The sequence below is a fragment of the Poromitra crassiceps genome, assembly GCF_964638095.1.
Source record: "Poromitra crassiceps genome assembly, chromosome: 11".
Taxonomy (NCBI): domain Eukaryota; kingdom Metazoa; phylum Chordata; class Actinopteri; order Beryciformes; family Melamphaidae; genus Poromitra; species Poromitra crassiceps.
In genome coordinates, this window is record NC_139643.1 from 19,457,126 (window position 1) to 19,478,269 (window position 21,144).

The following is a 21,144-nucleotide window of genomic DNA, read 5'->3' on the forward strand; positions in this document are numbered from 1 at the left end:
ACCGCACTCACGGGACGGGAGGCGGGCGGGTGCCGTTCGTAGCTGTGATAGTGCTGCCGGCGGCTGAAGACCGTAGGCCACGGGTTTCTTTCTTGTTGTTTTGGCCAATGATCGGCAGGGGAAATTAGGAGTGCCAATCCCGCTCCCAGCTCTGGTTTGGGACGTCCGACACGCGTTGGCCGTCCTATGTTCGCCCTGGACCAACACTTCCCCCGCAGACTCTCACTACACGAGCCGGGTTGGACCAGCGCTATTCGCCGAGACCCCCCGGGGGAGGGTCGCTGTGCACCGGCCAGTTAAGTGGTCATTTTAACATGTATATGATTTATGTTCTGTGTGAATGGTAGTCTTGTCAGTCGTTGTCTATGTTCATTTGTGTTACATGATTTTAGATTCAACAGCTTTGCGTCTCATGAGAACTGGCGAAAGTTAGCTTAGGCACATTAGGAAAGTTTTAGGTCTGTCCCGCCCTGCTCCGCTTGTGTGCACTCTGAGTGTGCGTCTTACAGTGTGTGACGTAACGCGTGCCTATATTTATATAGGGTGGAATCTGATGTGGTGTAAAGTGCTGAGCGTGACGGTTAAAGGGTGCCTACTGCCGATCTCGCTGGGGGGTAATCCCGTGTGACGTAGTGTGCTCACTGCTATATAGGGTAAAATCCTGTGTGATGTAAAAGTGTGCCTATAGCTTACTTATAGGGTGAGACCCTGTGTGATGTAAAGTGTGCCTATGTTTAAAGGGTGAATTCCAAAAGTGTGCCTATGTTTAAAGGGTGAATTCCAGTGTGTCTTATCGGTGTGCCTGCTGCTATACCTAAGGGGGTTGAATCCTGTGGGGCCGAGTGCACAATGTTTATAGGGACATCCTGTGTGGCGGTTAAGCAGTAGGCAATAACCCGAGTGTGGCCACTTAGCGCTATTTGCAATACCGGAGTGTGTTTTGCCCTAGTGTGTTAAAAAGGGGGTGCAGTGTAATTTATTGTCTCGCCGACAGAGGGCTGTGGGTAGGCTAGGTGGGCAGACCTGTGGGAGAGGGAAATGTTACAGACTGGCCGGTTCTCTGTTCAGGGTACGTCATAGCTGTTCTTATAATTTGTTGCCATTAAAGCATATATCTTTTTCTTACGTCGTTGTCCATGTGGGTTGTGCTCAGGGATCTGACACCGGACCTCCCCGGATTAACAAAGGTGGTGGCAGCAGTGCTATTTAGCCTGTCCAGTGGATATTTCACATCCCAAGCAAGGTTTATTTCAGTATGTTCTGTTTTGGCCTGCGCAGAGTGCGTGCGCCCTCCCCGGAGCCCCGCCTCCAGCGCGTGCGCGAAGAGTATGCCAGAGGCTACGCTGGGTTCACACCGACGACCCAAGCCTTGCCTATGCCTTGCCTTTACCCACGCTTTTTAATAGGCGTCCGTTTTAGTCAATGAGGCTGTGTACACCGGCCGCCTGAGCGTGAACCCTGCGTGTACCCACGCCTTGCCTGTGCCTTGCCGATTTTATCGAATAGGCGTGAGTTCTATTTTGAAGCCGACAAGGCGCGTGCAGGCAGGCTTCTTCTGTCAAGCCATGAAAGAAAAACGCACAATATCCGTCGGAAATTGCAAAATCAACTGAATTTCAAAATAAAATGGAGTTACTACAACATGTTGAGCAGAGAGACAGAGAGATTGACGGGTGGCTATCACGTGGGGCTTTCTCCCCGTCGGCAAACAAATCTTCATGAGAGAGAATAGCGACCGAAGAAGCAAGATGGACAATGTTGTTGTGCCAGGCTGCCAGCACATATTCTTGCAAGATCACCTCTCTAAAATGTCCGACTATAGTCAGACCTGGTTATACATATCCAGCATCAATAGAACATTAAATATATCCGATTTATTTTACCTAAAGGCTACCCATGACAATTCTTGACAACACGTGAAAAAATACAGTCGGGAGAGAGGAGAGGCGCTTGTGACTCGGCTCCAGGTTCGGCGTGCAAAAGGCGTGCGGTGTGATCGCAAAAGCGTGTAACAGGTTCACGCCCAGCTCGGCGTAGGCGTGGGTTGAGGCAAGGCAAGGCGTAGGTTGTCTGTGTGAACGAAGCGTTACGGTGCAGCCACATCTACGCGTCGTTTGACGCGGGCTGACGCTGCTGCCCATCCACTTTGTATTGAACATGCTGCTCGACGCCTCGCAAAGCATGCTGGGAGACCAGACGACGCGTAGCAGGCTTGTGAAGCGACAGTGGGCAACAGAGGGGGCGGGGTGGAATTTGACAAAGTACAAAGCTAGCCAATTGAGCTCGTCCTAGGACCTATCCTACCCTTCCTGTCCTCTTCCACTTCCTCTCTACCACCAATTTTCAACATTACTTTATTCTCTTCAGAAACCACTCCGATTTGCCCTGATTACATAGAACACATACAAGAAGTTTCAGTTGCATATTTCAGATTTGCATGTCAAAACAAGTTTGCAGCCTAGGAATAACTGGAAAACATTTTATTGATCTATTAACATCAGAGGAAGCCAGGATTAGTCAAAACGATTTGAGAGATACACAGCACGTCTGCCGTGTGACTTTTCCGGGTTTATTGTCCTGCGTGGGGGGGGGGGGGGTACAGAGGGAGGTAGGGGATGAATTTCGAGGTTTGACTGACAGATTGAGGGCGAATGGCGTTACGAGATTTACTCACAAGCTCGTTTTACACACAAGCTCGTTTTAATGTTTTTCCATTGGTTGTATTTGGTAAAAACCACACAGAGACGTGAAGGGTGACCAATGGCACTGATTTATGACAAAAAGTAAAAAAGTGAAAAAAGGGACATTCGAGGTCCTGGCACAACAGCGACGATATAAGAAAGTATAGAGGGAGGGGGGGGGGGGGGGGGGTGCTCAGACTGAGGTTTCAACCCAAAAGACCTACTGCGCAGACTCTGGTTCTCTGATCTGAGAAGATTTTTGCTTCAATAGACCATACAGGGAGGAGATAGGGACGCGTTCTCCATTCATATTATATCTCAATGGGCTGTAGTTGCGGCGTGTGTTACAGTAATTACAGTGTTACAGTAATTACAGTGTCACAGTAATTACAGTGTCACAGTAATTACAGTGTTACAGTAATTACAGTGTCACAGTAATTAATAAAGTTACTCCCAACACTGATAATTTGTCAGTGACACTCCTCATTGTGGTATTAGACTGAATGTTGAACTCATATAGCATTTTATTGTACAAACATTCAGTGTGCTCAACAGAAGATCTAATCAGCTAATTTACAGTATATGAAGTATGGAGCTGGCAAGTTGTCTGAAATGTCAACATCATGTAATGTAGCCTTATTATTTAGCCATCATATTAAACGCAGAACATTAAAGTGTTTGATTTCAGCTAGCATTAATATGACTACAGCACCCTCAAATGGCTTTTGTGTCATGCTCTCTGCCTAGTAGTCTCTCTCCATCTGCCTGTGTTCAGTTCAGTTATGTTTATAACACCTTATTACTAGTCTCTCTCCATCTGCATGTGTTCAGTTCAGTTATGTTTATAACCCCTTATTACTAGTCTCTCTCCATCTCTCTGTGTTCAGTTCAGTTATGTTTATAACACCTTATTACTAGTCTCTCTCCATCTCCCTGTGTTCAGTTCAGTTATGTTTATAACACCTTATTACTAGTCTCTCTCCATCTGCCTGTGTTCAGTTCAGTTATGTTTATAACACCTTATTACTAGTCTCTCTCCATCTCCCTGTGTTCAGTTCAGTTATGTTTATAACACCTTATTACTAGTCTCTCTCCATCTCCATGTGTTCAGTTATGTTATGTTTATAACACCTTATTACTAGTCTCTCTCCATCTGCCTGTGTTCAGTTCAGTTATGTTTATAACACCTTATTACTAGTCTCTCTCCATCTGCCTGTGTTCAGTTCAGTTATGTTTATAACACCTTATTACTAGTCTCTCTCCATCTCCCTGTGTTCAGTTCAGTTATGTTTATAACACCTTATTACTGGTCTCTCTCCATCTCCCTGTGTTCAGTTATGTTTATAACACCTTATTACTAGTCTCTCTCCATCTCCCTGTGTTCAGTTCAGTTATGTTTATAACACCTTATTACTAGTCTCTCTCCATCTGCCTGTGTTCAGTTCAGTTATGTTTATAACACCTTATTACTAGTCTCTCTCCATCTCCCTGTGTTCAGTTCAGTTATGTTTATAACACCTTATTACTAGTCTCTCTCCATCTCCATGTGTTCAGTTATGTTATGTTTATAACACCTTATTACTAGTCTTTCTCTATCTGCCTGTGTTCAGTTCAGTTATGTTTATAACACCTTATTACTAGTCTCTCTCCATCTCCCTGTGTTCAGTTCAGTTATGTTTATAACACCTTATTACGTGTCTCTCTCCATCTCCCTGTGTTCAGTTATGTTTATAACACCTTATTACTAGTCTCTCTCCATCTCCCTGTGTTCAGTTCAGTTATGTTTATAACACCTTATTACTAGTCTCTCTCCATCTCCATGTGCTCAGTTATGTTATGTTTATAAGCCCTTATTACTGGTCTCTCTCCATCTGCCTGTGTTCAGTTCAGTTATGTTTATAACCCCTTATTACTAGTCTCTCTCCATCTCCATGTGTTCAGTTATGTTATGTTTATAACACCTTATTACTGGTCTCTCCATCTGCCTGTGTTCAGTTCAGTTATGTTTATAACACCTTATTACTAGTCTCTCTCCATCTGCCTGTGTTCAGTTCAGTTATGTTTATAACACCTTATTACTGGTCTCTCTCCATCTGCCTGTGTTCAGTTATGTTATGTTTATAACACCTTATTACTAGTCTCTCTCCATCTCCCTGTGTTCAGTTCAGTTATATTTATAACCCCTTATTACTAGTCTCTCCCCATCTGCCTGTGTTCAGTTCAGTTATGTTTATAACACTTATTACTGGTCTCTCTCCATCTGCCTGTGTTCAGTTCAGTTATGTTTATAACACATTATTACTAGTCTCTCTCCATCTGCCTGTGTTCAGTTCAGTTATGTTTATAACCCTTTATTACTAGTCTCTCTCCATCTGCCTGTGTTCAGTTATGTTATGTTTATAGCACCTTATTACTGGTCTCTCTCCATCTGCCTGTGTTCAGTTCAGTTATGTTTATAACCCTTTATTACTAGTCTCTCTCCATCTGCCTGTGTTCAGTTATGTTATGTTTATAGCACCTTATTATTGGTCTCTCTCCATCTGCCTGTGTTCAGTTCAGTTATGTTTATAACACTTATTACTGGTCTCTCTCCATCTGCCTGTGTTCAGTTCAGTTATGTTTATAACACATTATTACTAGTCTCTCTCCATCTGCCTGTGTTCAGTTATGTTATGTTTATAACACCTTATTACTAGTCTCTCTCCATCTGCCTGTGTTCAGTTCAGTTATGTTTATAACACTTATTACTAGTCTCTCTCCATCTGCCTGTGTTCAGTTCAGTTATGTTTATAGCACCTTATTACTGGTCTCTCTCCATCTGCCTGTGTTCAGTTCAGTTATGTTTATAACACCTTATTACTAGTCTCTCTCCATCTGCCTGTGTTCAGTTCAGTTATGTTTATAACACCTTATTACTAGTCTCTCTCCATCTGCCTGTGTTCAGTTCAGTTATGTTTATAACACCTTATTACTAGTCTCTCTCCATCTGCCTGTGTTCAGTTCAGTTATGTTTATAACCCCTTATTACAAGTCTCTCTCCATCTGCCTGTGTTCAGTTCAGTTATGTTTATAACCCCTTATTACAAGTCTCTCTCTATCTGCCTGTGTTCAGTTCAGTTATGTTTATAACCCCTTATTACAAGTCTCTCTCCATCTGCCTGTGTTCAGTTCAGTTATGTTTATAACCCCTTATTACAAGTCTCTCTCCATCTGCCTGTGTTCAGTTCAGTTATGTTTATAACCCCTTATTACAAGTCTCTCTCTATCTGCCTGTGTTCAGTTCAGTTATGTTTATAACACCTTATTACTGGTCTCTCTCCATCTGCCTGTGTTCAGTTCAGTTATGTTTATAACCCCTTATTACAAGTCTCTCTCCATCTGCCTGTGTTCAGTTCAGTTATGTTTATAACACCTTATTACTAGTCTCTCTCCATCTGCCTGTGTTCAGTTCAGTTATGTTTATAACACCTTATTACTAGTCTCTCTCCATCTGCCTGTGTTCAGTTCAGTTATGTTTATAACACTTATTACTGGTCTCTCTCCATCTGCCTGTGTTCAGTTATGTTATGTTTATAGCCCCTTATTACTAGTCTATCTCCATCTGCCTGTGTTCAGTTATGTTATGTTTATAGCCCCTTATTACTAGTCTCTCTCCATCTGCCTGTGTTCAGTTCAGTTATGTTTATAACACCTTATTACTAGTCTCTCTCCATCTGCCTGTGTTCAGTTATGTTATGTTTATAACACCTTATTACTGGTCTCTCTCCATCTGCCTGTGTTCAGTTATGTTATGTTTATAGCCCCTTATTACTAGTCTATCTCCATCTGCCTGTGTTCAGTTATGTTATGTTTATAGCCCCTTATTACTAGTCTCTCTCCATCTGCCTGTGTTCAGTTCAGTTATGTTTATAACACCTTATAACTAGTCTCTCTCCATCTGCCTGTGTTCAGTTATGTTATGTTTATAACACCTTATTACTGGTCTCTCTCCATCTGCCTGTGTTCAGTTCAGTTATGTTTATAAAACCTTATAACTAGTCTCTCTCCATCTGCCTGTGTTCAGTTCAGTTATATTTATAACCCCTTATTACTAGTCTCTCTCATCTGCCTGTGTTCAGTTATGTTATGTTTATAGCACCTTATTACTAGTCTCTCTCCATCTGCCTGTGTTCAGTTATGTTTATAACACCTTATTACTGGTCTCTCTCCATCTGCCTGTGTTCAGTTATGTTATGTTTATAGCCCCTTATTACTAGTCTCTCTCCATCTGCCTGTGTTCAGTTCAGTTATGTTTATAACACCTTATAACTAGTCTCTCTCCATCTGCCTGTGTTCAGTTATGTTTATAACACCTTATTACTGGTCTCTCTCCATCTGCCTGTGTTCAGTTATGTTTATAACACCTTATTACTGGTCTCTCTCCATCTGCCTGTGTTCAGTTCAGGTATGTTTATAGCACCTTATTACTGGTCTCTCTCCATCTCCTTCTGTTCACTTCAGTTATGTTTATAACCCCTTATTACTAGTCTCTCTCCATCTGCCTGTGTTCAGTTATGTTTATAACCCCTTATTACTGGTCTCTCTCCATCTGCCTGTGTTCAGTTATGTTTATAACCCCTTATTACTGGTCTCTCTCCATCTGCCTGTGTTCAGTTATGTTTATAACCCCTTATTACTAGTCTCTCTCCATCTGCCTGTGTTCAGTTATGTTTATAACACCTTATTACTGGTCTCTCTCCATCTGCCTGTGTTCAGTTCAGTTATGTTTATAGCACCTTATTACTGGTCTCTCTCCATCTGCCTGTGTTCAGTTCAGTTATGTTTATAACACCTTATTACTGGTCTCTCTCCATCTGCCTGTGTTCAGTTCAGTTATGTTTATAACACCTTATTACTGGTATCTCTCCATCTGCCTGTGTTCAGTTCAGTTATGTTTATAACACCTTATTACTGGTATCTCTCCATCTGCATGTGTTCAGTTCAGTTATGTTTATAACCCCTTATTACTGGTCTCTCTCCATCTGCCTGTGTTCAGTTATGTTATGTTTATAACCCCTTATTACTAGTCTCTCTCCATCTGCCTGTGTTCAGTTATGTTTATAACCCCTTATTACTGGTCTCTCTCCATCTGCCTGTGTTCAGTTATGTTTATAACCCCTTATTACTAGTCTCTCTCCATCTGCCTGTGTTCAGTTATGTTTATAACCCCTTATTACTGGTCTCTCTCCATCTGCCTGGGTTCAGTTCAGTTCAGTTTATAACCCCTTATTACTAGTCTCTCTCCATCTGCCTGTGTTCAGTTATGTTTATAACCCCTTATTACTGGTCTCTCTCCATCTGCCTGTGTTCAGTTATGTTTATAACCCCTTATTACTAGTCTCTCTCCATCTGCCTGTGTTCAGTTATGTTTATAACCCCTTATTACTGGTCTCTCTCCATCTGCCTGTGTTCAGTTATGTTTATAACCCCTTATTACTGGTCTCTCTCCATCTGCCTGTGTTCAGTTATGTTTATAACCCCTTATTACTGGTCTCTCTCCATCTGCCTGTGTTCAGTTATGTTTATAACCCCTTATTACTAGTCTCTCTCCATCTGCCTGTGTTCAGTTATGTTTATAACCCCTTATTACTAGTCTCTCTCCATCTGCCTGGGTTCAGTTCAGTTCAGTTTATAACCCCTTATTACTAGTCTCTCTCCATCTGCCTGTGTTCAGTTCAGTTATGTTTATAACCCCTTATTACTGGCCTCTCTCCATCTGCATGTGTTCAGTTCAGTTATGTTTATAACCCATTATTACTGGTCTCTCTCCATCTGCATGTGTTCAGTTCAGTTATGTTTATAACACCTTATTACTGGTCTCTCTCCATCTGCCTGTGTTCAGTTATGTTTATAACCCCTTATTACTGGTCTCTCTCCATCTGCCTGTGTTCAGTTATGTTTATAACCCCTTATTACTAGTCTCTCTCCATCTGCCTGTGTTCAGTTATGTTTATAACCCCTTATTACTGGTCTCTCTCCATCTGCCTGGGTTCAGTTCAGTTCAGTTTATAACCCCTTATTACTAGTCTCTCTCCATCTGCCTGTGTTCAGTTATGTTTATAACCCCTTATTACTGGTCTCTCTCCATCTGCCTGTGTTCAGTTATGTTTATAACCCCTTATTACTAGTCTCTCTCCATCTGCCTGTGTTCAGTTATGTTTATAACCCCTTATTACTGGTCTCTCTCCATCTGCCTGGGTTCAGTTCAGTTCAGTTTATAACCCCTTATTACTAGTCTCTCTCCATCTGCCTGTGTTCAGTTCAGTTATGTTTATAACCCCTTATTACTGGTCTCTCTCCATCTGCCTGTGTTCAGTTATGTTATGTTTATAACCCCTTATTACTGGTCTCTCTCCATCTGCCTGTGTTCAGTTCAGTTATGTTTATAACCCCTTATTACTAGTCTCTCTCCATCTGCCTGTGTTCAGTTCAGTTATGTTTATAACCCCTTATTACTGGTCTCTCTCCATCTGCATGTGTTCAGTTCAGTTATGTTTATAACCCCTTATTACTAGTCTCTCTCATCTCCCTGTGTTCAGTTCAGTTATGTTTATAACCCCTTATTACTAGTCTCTCCTCATCTGCATGTGTTCAGTTCAGTTATGTTTATAACACCTTATTACTAGTCTCTCTCCATCTGCCTGTGTTCAGTTCAGTTATGTTTATAACACCTTATTACTGGTCTCTCCATCTCCCTGTGTTCAGTTATGTTTATAACACCTTATTACTGGTCTCTCCATCTCCCTGTGTTCAGTTCAGTTATGTTTATAACCCCTTATTACTAGTCTCTCCTCATCTGCATGTGTTCAGTTCAGTTATGTTTATAACACCTTATTACTAGTCTCTCTCCATCTGCCTGTGTTCAGTTCAGTTATGTTTATAACACCTTATTACTGGTCTCTCCATCTCCCTGTGTTCAGTTATGTTTATAACACCTTATTACTAGTCTCTCTCCATCTGCCTGTGTTCAGTTCAGTTATGTTTATAACCCCTTATTACTAGTCTCTCCTCATCTGCATGTGTTCAGTTCAGTTATGTTTATAACACCTTATTACTAGTCTCTCTCCATCTGCATGTGTTCAGTTCAGTTATGTTTATAACACCTTATTACTGGTCTCTCCATCTCCCTGTGTTCAGTTATGTTTATAACACCTTATTACTAGTCTCTCTCCATCTGCCTGTGTTCAGTTCAGTTATGTTTATAGCACCTTATAACACAAGCATGTCTCAAAGGGATTTATATAGCATCATGACAGTATACTAACATTTCTACACCCAGGTTACATACCTCATGTACTGCACATACTGCGTACTACACATTTTATTAATTACTTACTACACAAACACAACATATCTTTGGTCTGTTGGAGAAAACCAGACCACCCAGATGAAACTCACACAAACACAGGGAACACGTTAACTCCACAGAGAGAGAGGAACTGGGTGGATTCGAACCCACAACCTTCTTGCTGTGAGGCAACAGCGCTAACCACTGAGCCACCGTGTGTGTGTGTTTGTGTGTGTGTGTGTGAGAGCCTGCATGCGTGCGTGCGTGTGTGTGTGTGTGTGTGTGTGTGTGTGTGTGTGTGTGTGTGTGAGCGTGTGTGAGTGTGTGTGTGTGTGTGTGTGTGTGTGTGTGTGTGCGCGCGTGCGTGCGTGCGTGTGTGTGTGTGTGTGTGTGTGTGTGTGTGTGTCTTTAATTGCAGGGTTGGAGTCAAGTGTGTGGGAGTCAGGCATCAGCTGCCATCTATCATCTAATCATCTGCTCGCTTCATATAGGCGGTTTTCACAGAATCCTGTTGCTAGGGAACAGTTTGGAACCTTTCTTATGTCCTGTCACTTATTTTATTAGCAAACACTGCAACAGGAAGTCAGCTGTTGTTGAGTTGAAACCGACTATACCCGGCTCATACTCAAAGAACCTCAGCTGGACTCCTGCTCGAGTGCTGCCTCCAGCACTCGCCTGCCTGCCTCCTGCCCTGGACCAGCTCATCAGCCTGTCTGCCAAGCCAGCTCCCTCTCTGCCCTCTGCCTCAGTCTGCCCAGCCTGGCCTAAAGACTCCCAGCTCCCCTTTCCCCTGTTCCAATAAATTAACTTTCAAACTGTCCTGCTGTCTCAGTCTGTGTCTCTGTGTCCTAACATTGTGTTTATTTTGATGATCAAAAAAGAAAAGAAAAGAAAAGGTCTAAAATGGTGGTAAGAGCCAAGAGGACACACATTGTCAGATGAAATACAGTAATATATGAGTGATGTGAGTCAAGAGTGTGATCATCATTCAAAAAATCAACAGGCAGAAAAAGTTTTTACCTGGCTGCACGACAAATTTCCCCTCGGGGGACAATAACGTTTACTTGAACTTGAATATCTTCACATCCATAATCAATTTTACTTAGCATACTAGGAAGACTCAAATGTATTCATGTAGAGATGTGAATATAATTCATCTTAACGTGACATATGTTTATAGGAAAGATTTTAGATGTGATCTTACCTGGAGATGCATCGTGACACAAAAGGAGCAACAACAAAATGAACACCTTCATCTTAGAAGCAGACTTGAAAAGAATGACAAAGTGTCGGCCGACGGATCCCTTCAGCAGTCAGCCTCACAGTCAAGAGCCCAGTCCTAGCCAATAGGAATTCAGAAGAGACAGTGATGTCATGGGTTATGCTTTAGATGACCCAGATAAAAAATACCCGTTCTTATCTGATTCACCCAATGCCTGGCAGTGAGTCAGCCTGATTCCACCTTGGTTCTTGTCCCCTAGTTAGGTTAGACCCTTAAAAAAAAAAAAAAACACACGATTTCAGACTGCAGCCCGTCTTTATTGTCACACGAACACACTACAACACATGCATGCGGGTGCAATGCTGACAGTGGCCGGTGAAATATGTCCTCTGCATTTGACCTATCCAGGCTTGTCCTTTCCTCCAAGGGGCAGGCCAAGAGCAGTGGTCGCTATTTCTTTTCAGCGCCCGGGGACCTTCATTGGACCATCATTGGACCAACTTCAGATGTTGTCGTCACTGGTCGGATGCCGATCTTCTGCATGTTTTTAGTGGGGGGTCATGTATGGAGGAACCCCCTGGGGGGTACGGGGAGAACATGCAAACTCCACACAGAAAGGCCCTTTCGACGAGATAGCCCACCTGGGCAGTAGGCACTGAAGATATGGGGGGGGTCACAACTCCAGCGCCAACAGCGTCCCAGGTGCGAATCGAATCCAGGACCTTCGAGCTGTGAGGCGACAGTGCTTACCACTGCACCACCGTACCCCCTCCACTGCACCACCGTACCCCCTCCACTGCACCACCGTACCCCCTCCACTGCACCACCGTACCCCCCTAAAGACCCCTAGAACAGGGGTTCCCAAACGTTTTGGGCTTGTGACCCCACTTTGACATTCAAAGGGACCGCAGACATTCAAACTTCAATCACTTCAATCTGAGAATGCTGACATTGAAGTTGAGCTGAAATGAAAAATGACTGTTTAACTTTAGATCACATCCCTGGTCATAGGGTCATACAGTGCAGCTTTTTTAACAAAAAAAAATCAATCAATTTCTTTGGTTTTTCACATCAAAAGTGACCCAGCATGTCTTCATTCATAACGATGCTGTAATATCTACAGTATGCTGATGTCATGTAGTACTATCACATTTCAACACAATTTCAACCAATATCATAACATGACAGCTGTCAATCAATCTTCATGGTTAGGAGAAAAACTCAGAGCAGACAACATGGCTGCCTATGGGCAGACTTTTCAGCCCATAAATCTGAATATACTGCGCCAATAAGTATGTAACATACAACATAACATGAACTATAATGTCTTCATTTAATGTTGAATGCAAAGGACATGTAACTGGCTCGTTAACTCGCATTCCAGGAATATCGTTATTTAGCGTGGCTCATCACAGCTTCAAGGCGGGCACCCAGCACTCTGCTTCAGGGAGATGGAGGCTGTGTGACAGAGGGGGCCAGCCGCCCAGGCCTCTGCTCTGGGGCTGCCTGGGTGCAGTGAGCCAGCCAGTGAGCACAGGGTGCACAGGGCTGTATTCACATGATATTGTGTTTGTTATTGAAACGTGACCGTTAGGTTTCAGATTTGTCCTGTAAAATACATTAGGCTATTTTGAACTGATGTCTCGCGCTGCTCCGAGGCACAGATCCCTCACCTCACTCAGTTTAATGTAGCTGCTCTATGCAAAGGATGTGTCATTGACTCATTTTAACACATTTCAGAAAAATCGCTCTTCATGATGTCAACAGAGCAATGACCTTTGTGCCCTGGCATGTGGCCTTGTGCCCTAAAAAAATATGTGATGCTGAAGGCCAGATGGCCACACCCCTAAAATGACTAAATTCCCACCCTGGTTGAGACTAGTCAACGCCTGACACCAGTCCCTCTCCCAGACACACCCACTTTCCAACAGTCAAATCAAACTCCTCCACGCACAATGTCCCGCCTCTCTACCCTGTTTCACTGGGAATATGTCACGATATGCAATCACATCTCCTGGAGATGCCATTTCAGCTCGATTTTAAAATCAGAATGCTGACTTTTTCCCTCGGAATCCTGACTTTAATCTCAGAATTTTGACATTAATCTCAGAATTCTAATTTTAAACTGAGAATTCTGACTTTAATCTCAGAATTCTGACATTAATCTGAGAATTCTGACTCTCAGAATCTCAGAAGTCTTCTGACATTTTTCTCAGAATTCTGATCTCCCCGCCCCCAAAAATAAAATCAATCAATCAATCAATCAATCAATCAATCAATCAATCAATCAATCAACATATGGAGGACAGGCCTTTCTAGAAAAATCAAACTTGCCCTGTTCATTGCATCCGTGGATTCAGTGTTGATCTATGGCTCTGAAACATGGACCTTGAGTCAACAGAGGCAGAACAGACTAAACGGATGCTACACGCGGGTGCTTCAGCATGCCCTCAACATCCACCCTGGCACCCATATCACAAACGTAGATCTTCACCAAGAGCTGCCTAAGCTAAGTGAGAAGATACGACTCAGGCAGCTGAGGCTTGCTGGTCACTGTTATAGACGTCCGGAGCTAGCAGCACAGAAGCTGGTACTGTGGGAGCCGACACACGGAACTAAAAGAAGGGGAAGACAGCAACTAACATATGTGGACACTTTAAGGCGAGACACCGCGCTGACTGCAGGAGAAATTGGAACGTGTATGCAGGCGAGGGAGGAATGGAGATCCATCATTGCCCGAGGAACCCACTCGACCTGATGATGAAATAAATAAATAAATAAATAAATAAATAAATAAATAAATAAATAAATAAATAAATAAATAAATAAATAAATAAATAAATAAATAAATAAATAAATAAATAAATAAATACATCTGACATTAAACTCCTGACTTGAACTCAGAACTTAAATACCTGTCAATCTTTCAACCAAATACTCTTCGGGAGGTTTAAATTGTGTGTGGTGTAAAAAGTAAAATAATAATAATAATTTCAGGCGAACCCATTTGAATTCCAGGCGACCCCACTTTGGGAAGCACTGCTCTAGCAAGTCATTGTGCCATAGCCCACTCTACTACACTCTTCCACAAGCCCCATTCAACCCTGGAGACATAGCCCACTCTACTACACTCTTCCCCAAGCCCCCTTCAACCCTGGAGACATAGCCCACACTACTACACTCTTCCCCAAGCCCCCTTCAACCCTGGAGACATAGCCCACACTACTACACTCTTCCCCAAGCCCCCTTCAACCCTGGAGACATAGCCCACACTACTACACTCTTCCCCAAGCCCCCTTCAACCCTGGAGACATAGCCCACACTACTACCCTCTTCCACAAGCCCCCTTCAACCCTGGAGACATAGCCCACACTACTACCCTCTTCCACAAGCCCCCTTCAACCCTGGAGACATAGCCCACACTACTACCCTCTTCCACAAGCCCCCTTCAACCCTGGAGACATAGCCCACTCTACTACACTCTTCCCCAAGCCCCCTTCAACCCTGGAGACATAGCCCACACTACTACACTCTTCCCCAAGCCCCCTTCAACCCTGGAGACATAGCCCACACTGCTACACTCTTCCCCAAGCTCCCTTCAACCCTGGAGACATAGCCCACACTGCTACACTCTTCCCCAAGCCCCCTTCAACCCTGGAGACATAGCCCACACTGCTACACTCTTCCCCAAGCCCCCTTCAACCCTGGAGACATAGCCCACACTACTACCCTCTTCCACAAGCCCCCTTCAACCCTGGAGACATAGCCCACTCTACTACACTCTTCCCCAAGCCCCCTTCAACCCTGGAGACATAGCCCACACTACTACACTCTTCCCCAAGCCCCCTTCAACCCTGGAGACATAGCCCACACTGCTACACTCTTCCCCAAGCCCCCTTCAACCCTGGAGACATAGCCCACTCTACTACACTCTTCCCCAAGCCCCCTTCAACCCTGGAGACATAGCCCACACTACTACACTCTTCCCCAAGCCCCCTTCAACCCTGGAGACATAGCCCACACTACTACCCTCTTCCACAAGCCCCCTTCAACCCTGGAGACATAGCCCACTCTACTACACTCTTCCCCAAGCCCCCTTCAACCCTGGAGACATAGCCCACACTACTACACTCTTCCCCAAGCCCCCTTCAACCCTGGAGACATAGCCCACACTGCTACACTCTTCCCCAAGCCCCCTTCAACCCTGGAGACATAGCCCACACTACTACCCTCTTCCACAAGCCCCCTTCAACCCTGGAGACATAGCCCACTCTACTACACTCTTCCCCAAGCCCCCTTCAACCCTGGAGACATAGCCCACACTGCTACACTCTTCCCCAAGCCCCCTTCAACCCTGGTGATAGTTTGACTCAAGGTGAATTTGTTGTGGAGGTTTGACACACAGACACCATGTGATGATTTTAATCACACTCAGAGGCTGTCAATGAAACAGCCTGCCCTTATCGTACGGCACTAAACTAGGTCACCTCATGCAGAGCTGAGACGGGCTCACTCTAACCACAAAAACACACTTCCTTTACTCTAAGTTGTTTTTAGACACACACCCAAGAGAAACAGATCATGACATTTTTTATTACTTTGATTTCTTTATTACTTTTTATTACAACAAAACAAGCAAGTTTGTGCTTAAATGCAGTTCAAGTTGACAGGTTCACAAAAATCTAAATATGGCCTTTGTATTTACATAATAGCCTATACACATTCAAAGCTCTGCTACACTTCAGCAAGAAGCCAAGACATGTTGTCCTCTGCTGCAGATGTCCAAGAATCCTTGTCCTACTTGGCCAATTAAGCTGGCCAAGTACACACACAAGTCACACACATACACAAGTCACACACACACAAGTCCCAGGCTTCACAAACACACCAGTTACAAGACAAGTGTAAACCCCCTTCCCCACCACACACACACACACACACACACACACACACACGGACGCACGCACGCACGCACGCACGCACAACATGCTCACTCAGTATCACCAGTTCAGATCAACCATGTGGCTGCTAAGAGGGGGAGGAGCTTGTACAGGCAACACTTGAGGTCACATGGGGGCTTTGCACACGGCCTTGGCTTGCAGCAGTCCAAGCACCTCGGTGATTTTTCATGTCTAGGGACCCATTGACTCAGTTCAAGTGAGAAATTATCCTAACACCAAATTGTATACGGGGCCAGGTACAGGATTAACACAGGACCGACAAGCAATTGTCAGTGTTAATAGAGAGGCAAAGTGACCGCCTACTTCCTGCTTCAGCACTGTACCAGAGATTTTCATCCGCCATTTATTTTCCCATACACATTGGGTCAAATGCTTATAAAAATAGTTGTACTGGTTCAAACCAAACGGTACAGATATATTTAGAAACAGGAGAGATCACATAACATTTCACTGGCACCAAAACGTTAAAAAAAACGTGGGTTTAAAGAAAATATTTTTCTTTAGGTTTTGGTCCGAGTGAAATGTTCTATGGTCTCTCCCGATTATAGCGTTAGCTGACCCGTTTGGTTCGACGAAGTACAACTATTTTAAAAGCATTTTACGAAATGTCTATGGGGGAAAAAAAGGCGGATAAAAATATCTGGTACAGTGCAGAAGCAGGAAGTAGGCGTCACTTTGCCTCTCTATTAAAGAACTAACAGATCAAGGATTACATTTAATACAATAATTTGTTACATTAATATCACTGAATAACTGGATGACCAATCAAATATATTGCAATGTCCCGATCAACTTTCTGACACTCAAAATAGATTTATACATTTGATTCTACTCAAACCACAACTTGGCATGTTCCACTACGCCTCTGTACCTGAGGGTGGACTCCTCCGCCTTGTTTCACACACCAGGCCTGAATGAGGAATTGCCAAGTGTTAATTAGCACCAACTGCACCACTGTAGTGAGACAGACTCCAATGAATAAAATGTCACAAGCAAACAAACACCAATTCAACAGTATATGTATATATAGAGCATGGGTGTCCCCCTGACAGGCTGTCAATGAAACAGCCTGCCCTTATCGTACGGCACTAAACTAGATCACCTCATGCAGAGCTGAGACGCGCTCACTCTAACCACAAAAACACACTTCCTACTGTAAGTTGTTTTTACACACACCCCCAAGAGAAACAGATACAAGATCATGACATTTTTTATTACTTAGATTTCTTTACTTTTTACAACAAAACAAGCAAGTTTGTGTTCAAATGCAGTTTAAGTTGTGCAGGTTCACCAAAGTCAAAATATGTCCTTTGTATTTATTTACATAAGAGCCTATATACACATTCAAAGTTCTGCTATACACTTAAGCAAGAAGTCAAGACATGTTGTCCTCTGCTGCAGTTGTTCAAGAATCCTTGTCCTATTGGCCAATTAAGCTGATTGTGATTCTGAGGACGGCCACGGACAAACAACACACACAAGTCCCATGGGCATATGCTTCACACACACACACACACACACACACACACCAGTTACAATACTGTTGTTGTTGTTGTTGTTGTTGTTGTTGTTGTTGTTGTAATAATAATAATATCTGTGGGTCTTCTGACATTTAGAATTATATCGCCATCAATGTTGGAGTTACCAGTTCTGCTCTAATCTGTCATAAAAAGGTCCCCCTCCCTCTTCTGTGCCAATGAGCTGGCCTGCTGCCAAGCTGGCCTGCTGCCAAGCTGGCCTGCTGCCAAGCTGGCCTGCTGCCAAGCTGGCCTGCTGACCATTTTAAAACAGCAGAGAAGTGCCACCTGGCTGCAGCATGGCACTTTGCACAGCAAACACACATTTTTACTTTGACCTGTGTTGACCCCTCTCTGTGATGCCTCAGACTCACATCACTGATGGTTGACTGGCTTATTGAGCTTACCAAGCATCTTCTCTCCTCTCTTTCACAGCATTTGTCTCCATGGGCTGAGGTGCGGTCCAGGACCGAGGCCAAGCATATAGGACCAGTCTTCTGTCGACCACTTTGACAAAGAGAGGAGTGAGCCAGCACAGTGAGCCAGCACCGATTCACACGTCGATATAGCTTTGAAACACCACCAGCGACACAGCACCAACAATGGGTAACACCAAGAGCGGCGCCGTGTCCAAGGAGATCCTGGAGGATCTGAAGCTCAACACCAAGTTCTCCGAGGCGGAGATCGCCCATTGGTACGACAACTTCAAGAGGCAGTGTCCGACCGGCCGCATTAGCAAAGAGGAGTTCCAGTCCATCTACAGCAAGTTCTTCCCAGACAGTGACGCCCAAGCGTACGCCCGGCACGTCTTCCGCTCCTTTGACACCAACGACGACGGCACGCTGGACTTCAAGGAGTACATCATCGCCCTCCACATGACGTCAACGGGGAAGACCACCAGCAAACTGGAATGGGCCTTCTCGCTGTTCGACGTGGACAAGAACGGATACATCACCAAGTCAGAGGTCAAGGAAATCTGCGCGGTGAGTTATGATGTATTAGTGGTAAATAAGAAAGCTGTTAGGTCTCTCTCACAAATATAACGGCGGATAAACTGAGTTCAAGTGTGTCTAGCTTCCTTTATATCCATAAGGAATGGGATGGCTTGATGATCTGGTCAAGTTACTTGGATGAAGGGTGGGTTAGATGATTTTGATGGGAGTATGGAGGAAGGCATCATGGCAAAGTTGGTGAAAGTGATGGATGGATGACTGATGGATGAATGGATGATGGACATGGACACAAAGGGACAGAGGATGAAAGAGCAACACAACAAATTGTGAAGGAAGGAGATGTGCAGATGGATTAACAGATGCAAAGATCTTTCACTTTTCAATGTGTCGCTCAGGATGTCACTTGATTTGGACATAGAACTTAAACATGTTTAGACTCATGGCCGGCTGAGACAACGGAAAGCAAAGGTGGAAACACTTTTACCGCTGGAGTAGACTTGAATTGACGCTGATGAACAATTGGAAGCATAAGAGAGCTTTGGACTGGGGATGGGAAACTTAAGAGGAGATAATAAAACAGGAGATTCGATCTGAGTGTCTAATGAAGACATACAACATGGTGTCACTACAAGACCGAAATGATATTATGAATATATTATTATTGTTATTGTTATTATTAGTACAGTATTATACAGTTTTGCGGAAAGTGTAGTATGATGGAGTCGTGACCACTAAAAAGTCAACAAGAGCCACAAAAGAATGAACATGTTTCTTCATCTCCACTGTGCAGTTTGACAAAACATAAACCTCTGTCTTCTGACCACTGTCTGGAAGGTTTCATTTGCGTTTGAGTATGGCCCCACTTGTGAAGAGATCCAGTATTAACAAGGGCAGAAGGACGGGTTAAGAATAGTTGATTGATGCAAGTTGATTACAGGACCTGTTTATGACCTTTGATTGACTATTGGACAAAGGTCAGATTTTATAGACTATTTTTAAAAATACATTGATGGATATTCCCTGACAGTCTTAAGCTGCATGTTTATAATTTTTACTCCCCATATAACACATTTAACAGCTAGCTACGATAAATCACGATAACCCGACTTTATATAAAACTATATATATATAACAGATTAACATGTTTTTTTCTTTATTTGGGGTATGGAAGATAAATACATTCTTTCTGAACACCATCACCCCCCCCCCCCCCGTTACTTTCTCAAACTGAGTTTACTTGATTGCTTTCTGAAATGTGGTTTCAATCTGATATTGTTCCAAGCAGTCATATGTTCATAATTTGAGTTCAAATTACAAAGTAGTAGAACCTCACGAAACTGAACAGATAACTACTGCCCAAGTGGTGTTTCATATGTCCAACATAATAGACAGTGCATGTTATTGTATGTATTCAAAAACAACCCCACTTCCTGGCTGCTTTGAACGCTTCACTTTCCCATAGGTCTATTTATAGCCATGTTTCAATGTAAAAGATTAGTGGTCATATAATGGCAGAACAAAAGCAGGCAGGAACAGCTGGTCAGTTAATCCAGGCCATCATAACAGCGTCCTGTTGTTTTTGTTGATAGACACATTATCAGTTTATGGATGGGTTAAAAAATGTGCAGATTATATGAGGACCGGGTTATGCACATGTTCTGCTCTCTTTGCAATCATGTAGGCCAGGGCTTTTCAAAGTTTGAGACTGTGGGCCTCCCTCCAGCCTTGGAAAGAGGAGTCCCCCTCGCTCAATTCCTGGATGCCTATGGGATCATATGTTATTTGATCCCATAATTGAGCCAAGATAGCCTGATATTGCTGTTTGACATACATCATACTACACCAAATACATTATGAAATACATACATCATACTACACGAAATACATTATGAAATACATACATCATACTACACCAAATACATTATGAAATACATACATCATACTACACCAAATACATTATGAAATACATACATCATACTACACCAAATACATTATGAAATACATACATCATACTACACCAAATACATTATGAAATACATACATCATACTACACCAAATACATTATGAAATACATACATCATACTACACCAAATACATTATGAAATACATACATCATACTACACCAAATACATTATGAATAGTCTGTCTGAAGGCATGTAGCCTATTTGTTTCTGACGGGGAAAGTGGGAAAAACCGTAAAATCCCCCAAAAAGTACTGTATCTCTGAACTACTACCAAATCACACATTTAGGCTATTCTATGTGATCTCGTTTTGATACCTAATAATAACTAATGTAATAACTAATTATAAACTAGTCATATTTTTTCACTTGCATTCACTGAGCCTCCCCTGAAACTGTTTGGAGCCCCCCTCCTGGGGAGGCCCGGCTCCCACTTTGAAAATCTCTGATTCAGTAACCTTGTGTCACCGCAGGCTCTTCCAGAGAAGAGCCTGGTGACGGTGGCGGCGGTGGCGGCGATGG

At 43.3% G+C, this 21,144-nt stretch overlaps 1 protein-coding gene across 1 annotated transcript in view; it reads left to right on the forward strand.

Moving 5' to 3' along the window:
* Positions 1-18,310: 18,310 nt before the first annotated feature.
* Positions 18,311-21,144, forward strand: part of LOC310784551 (visinin-like) — a gene marked incomplete at both ends in the record, with an annotated part of 7,436 nt that continues 4,602 nt past the window's right edge. Inside the window, one exon of the mRNA XM_083645539.1 lies at positions 18,311-18,691. Coding sequence (XP_083501665.1) covers positions 18,311-18,691 — 381 coding nt within the window. The remainder of the gene's footprint in view (positions 18,692-21,144) is intronic.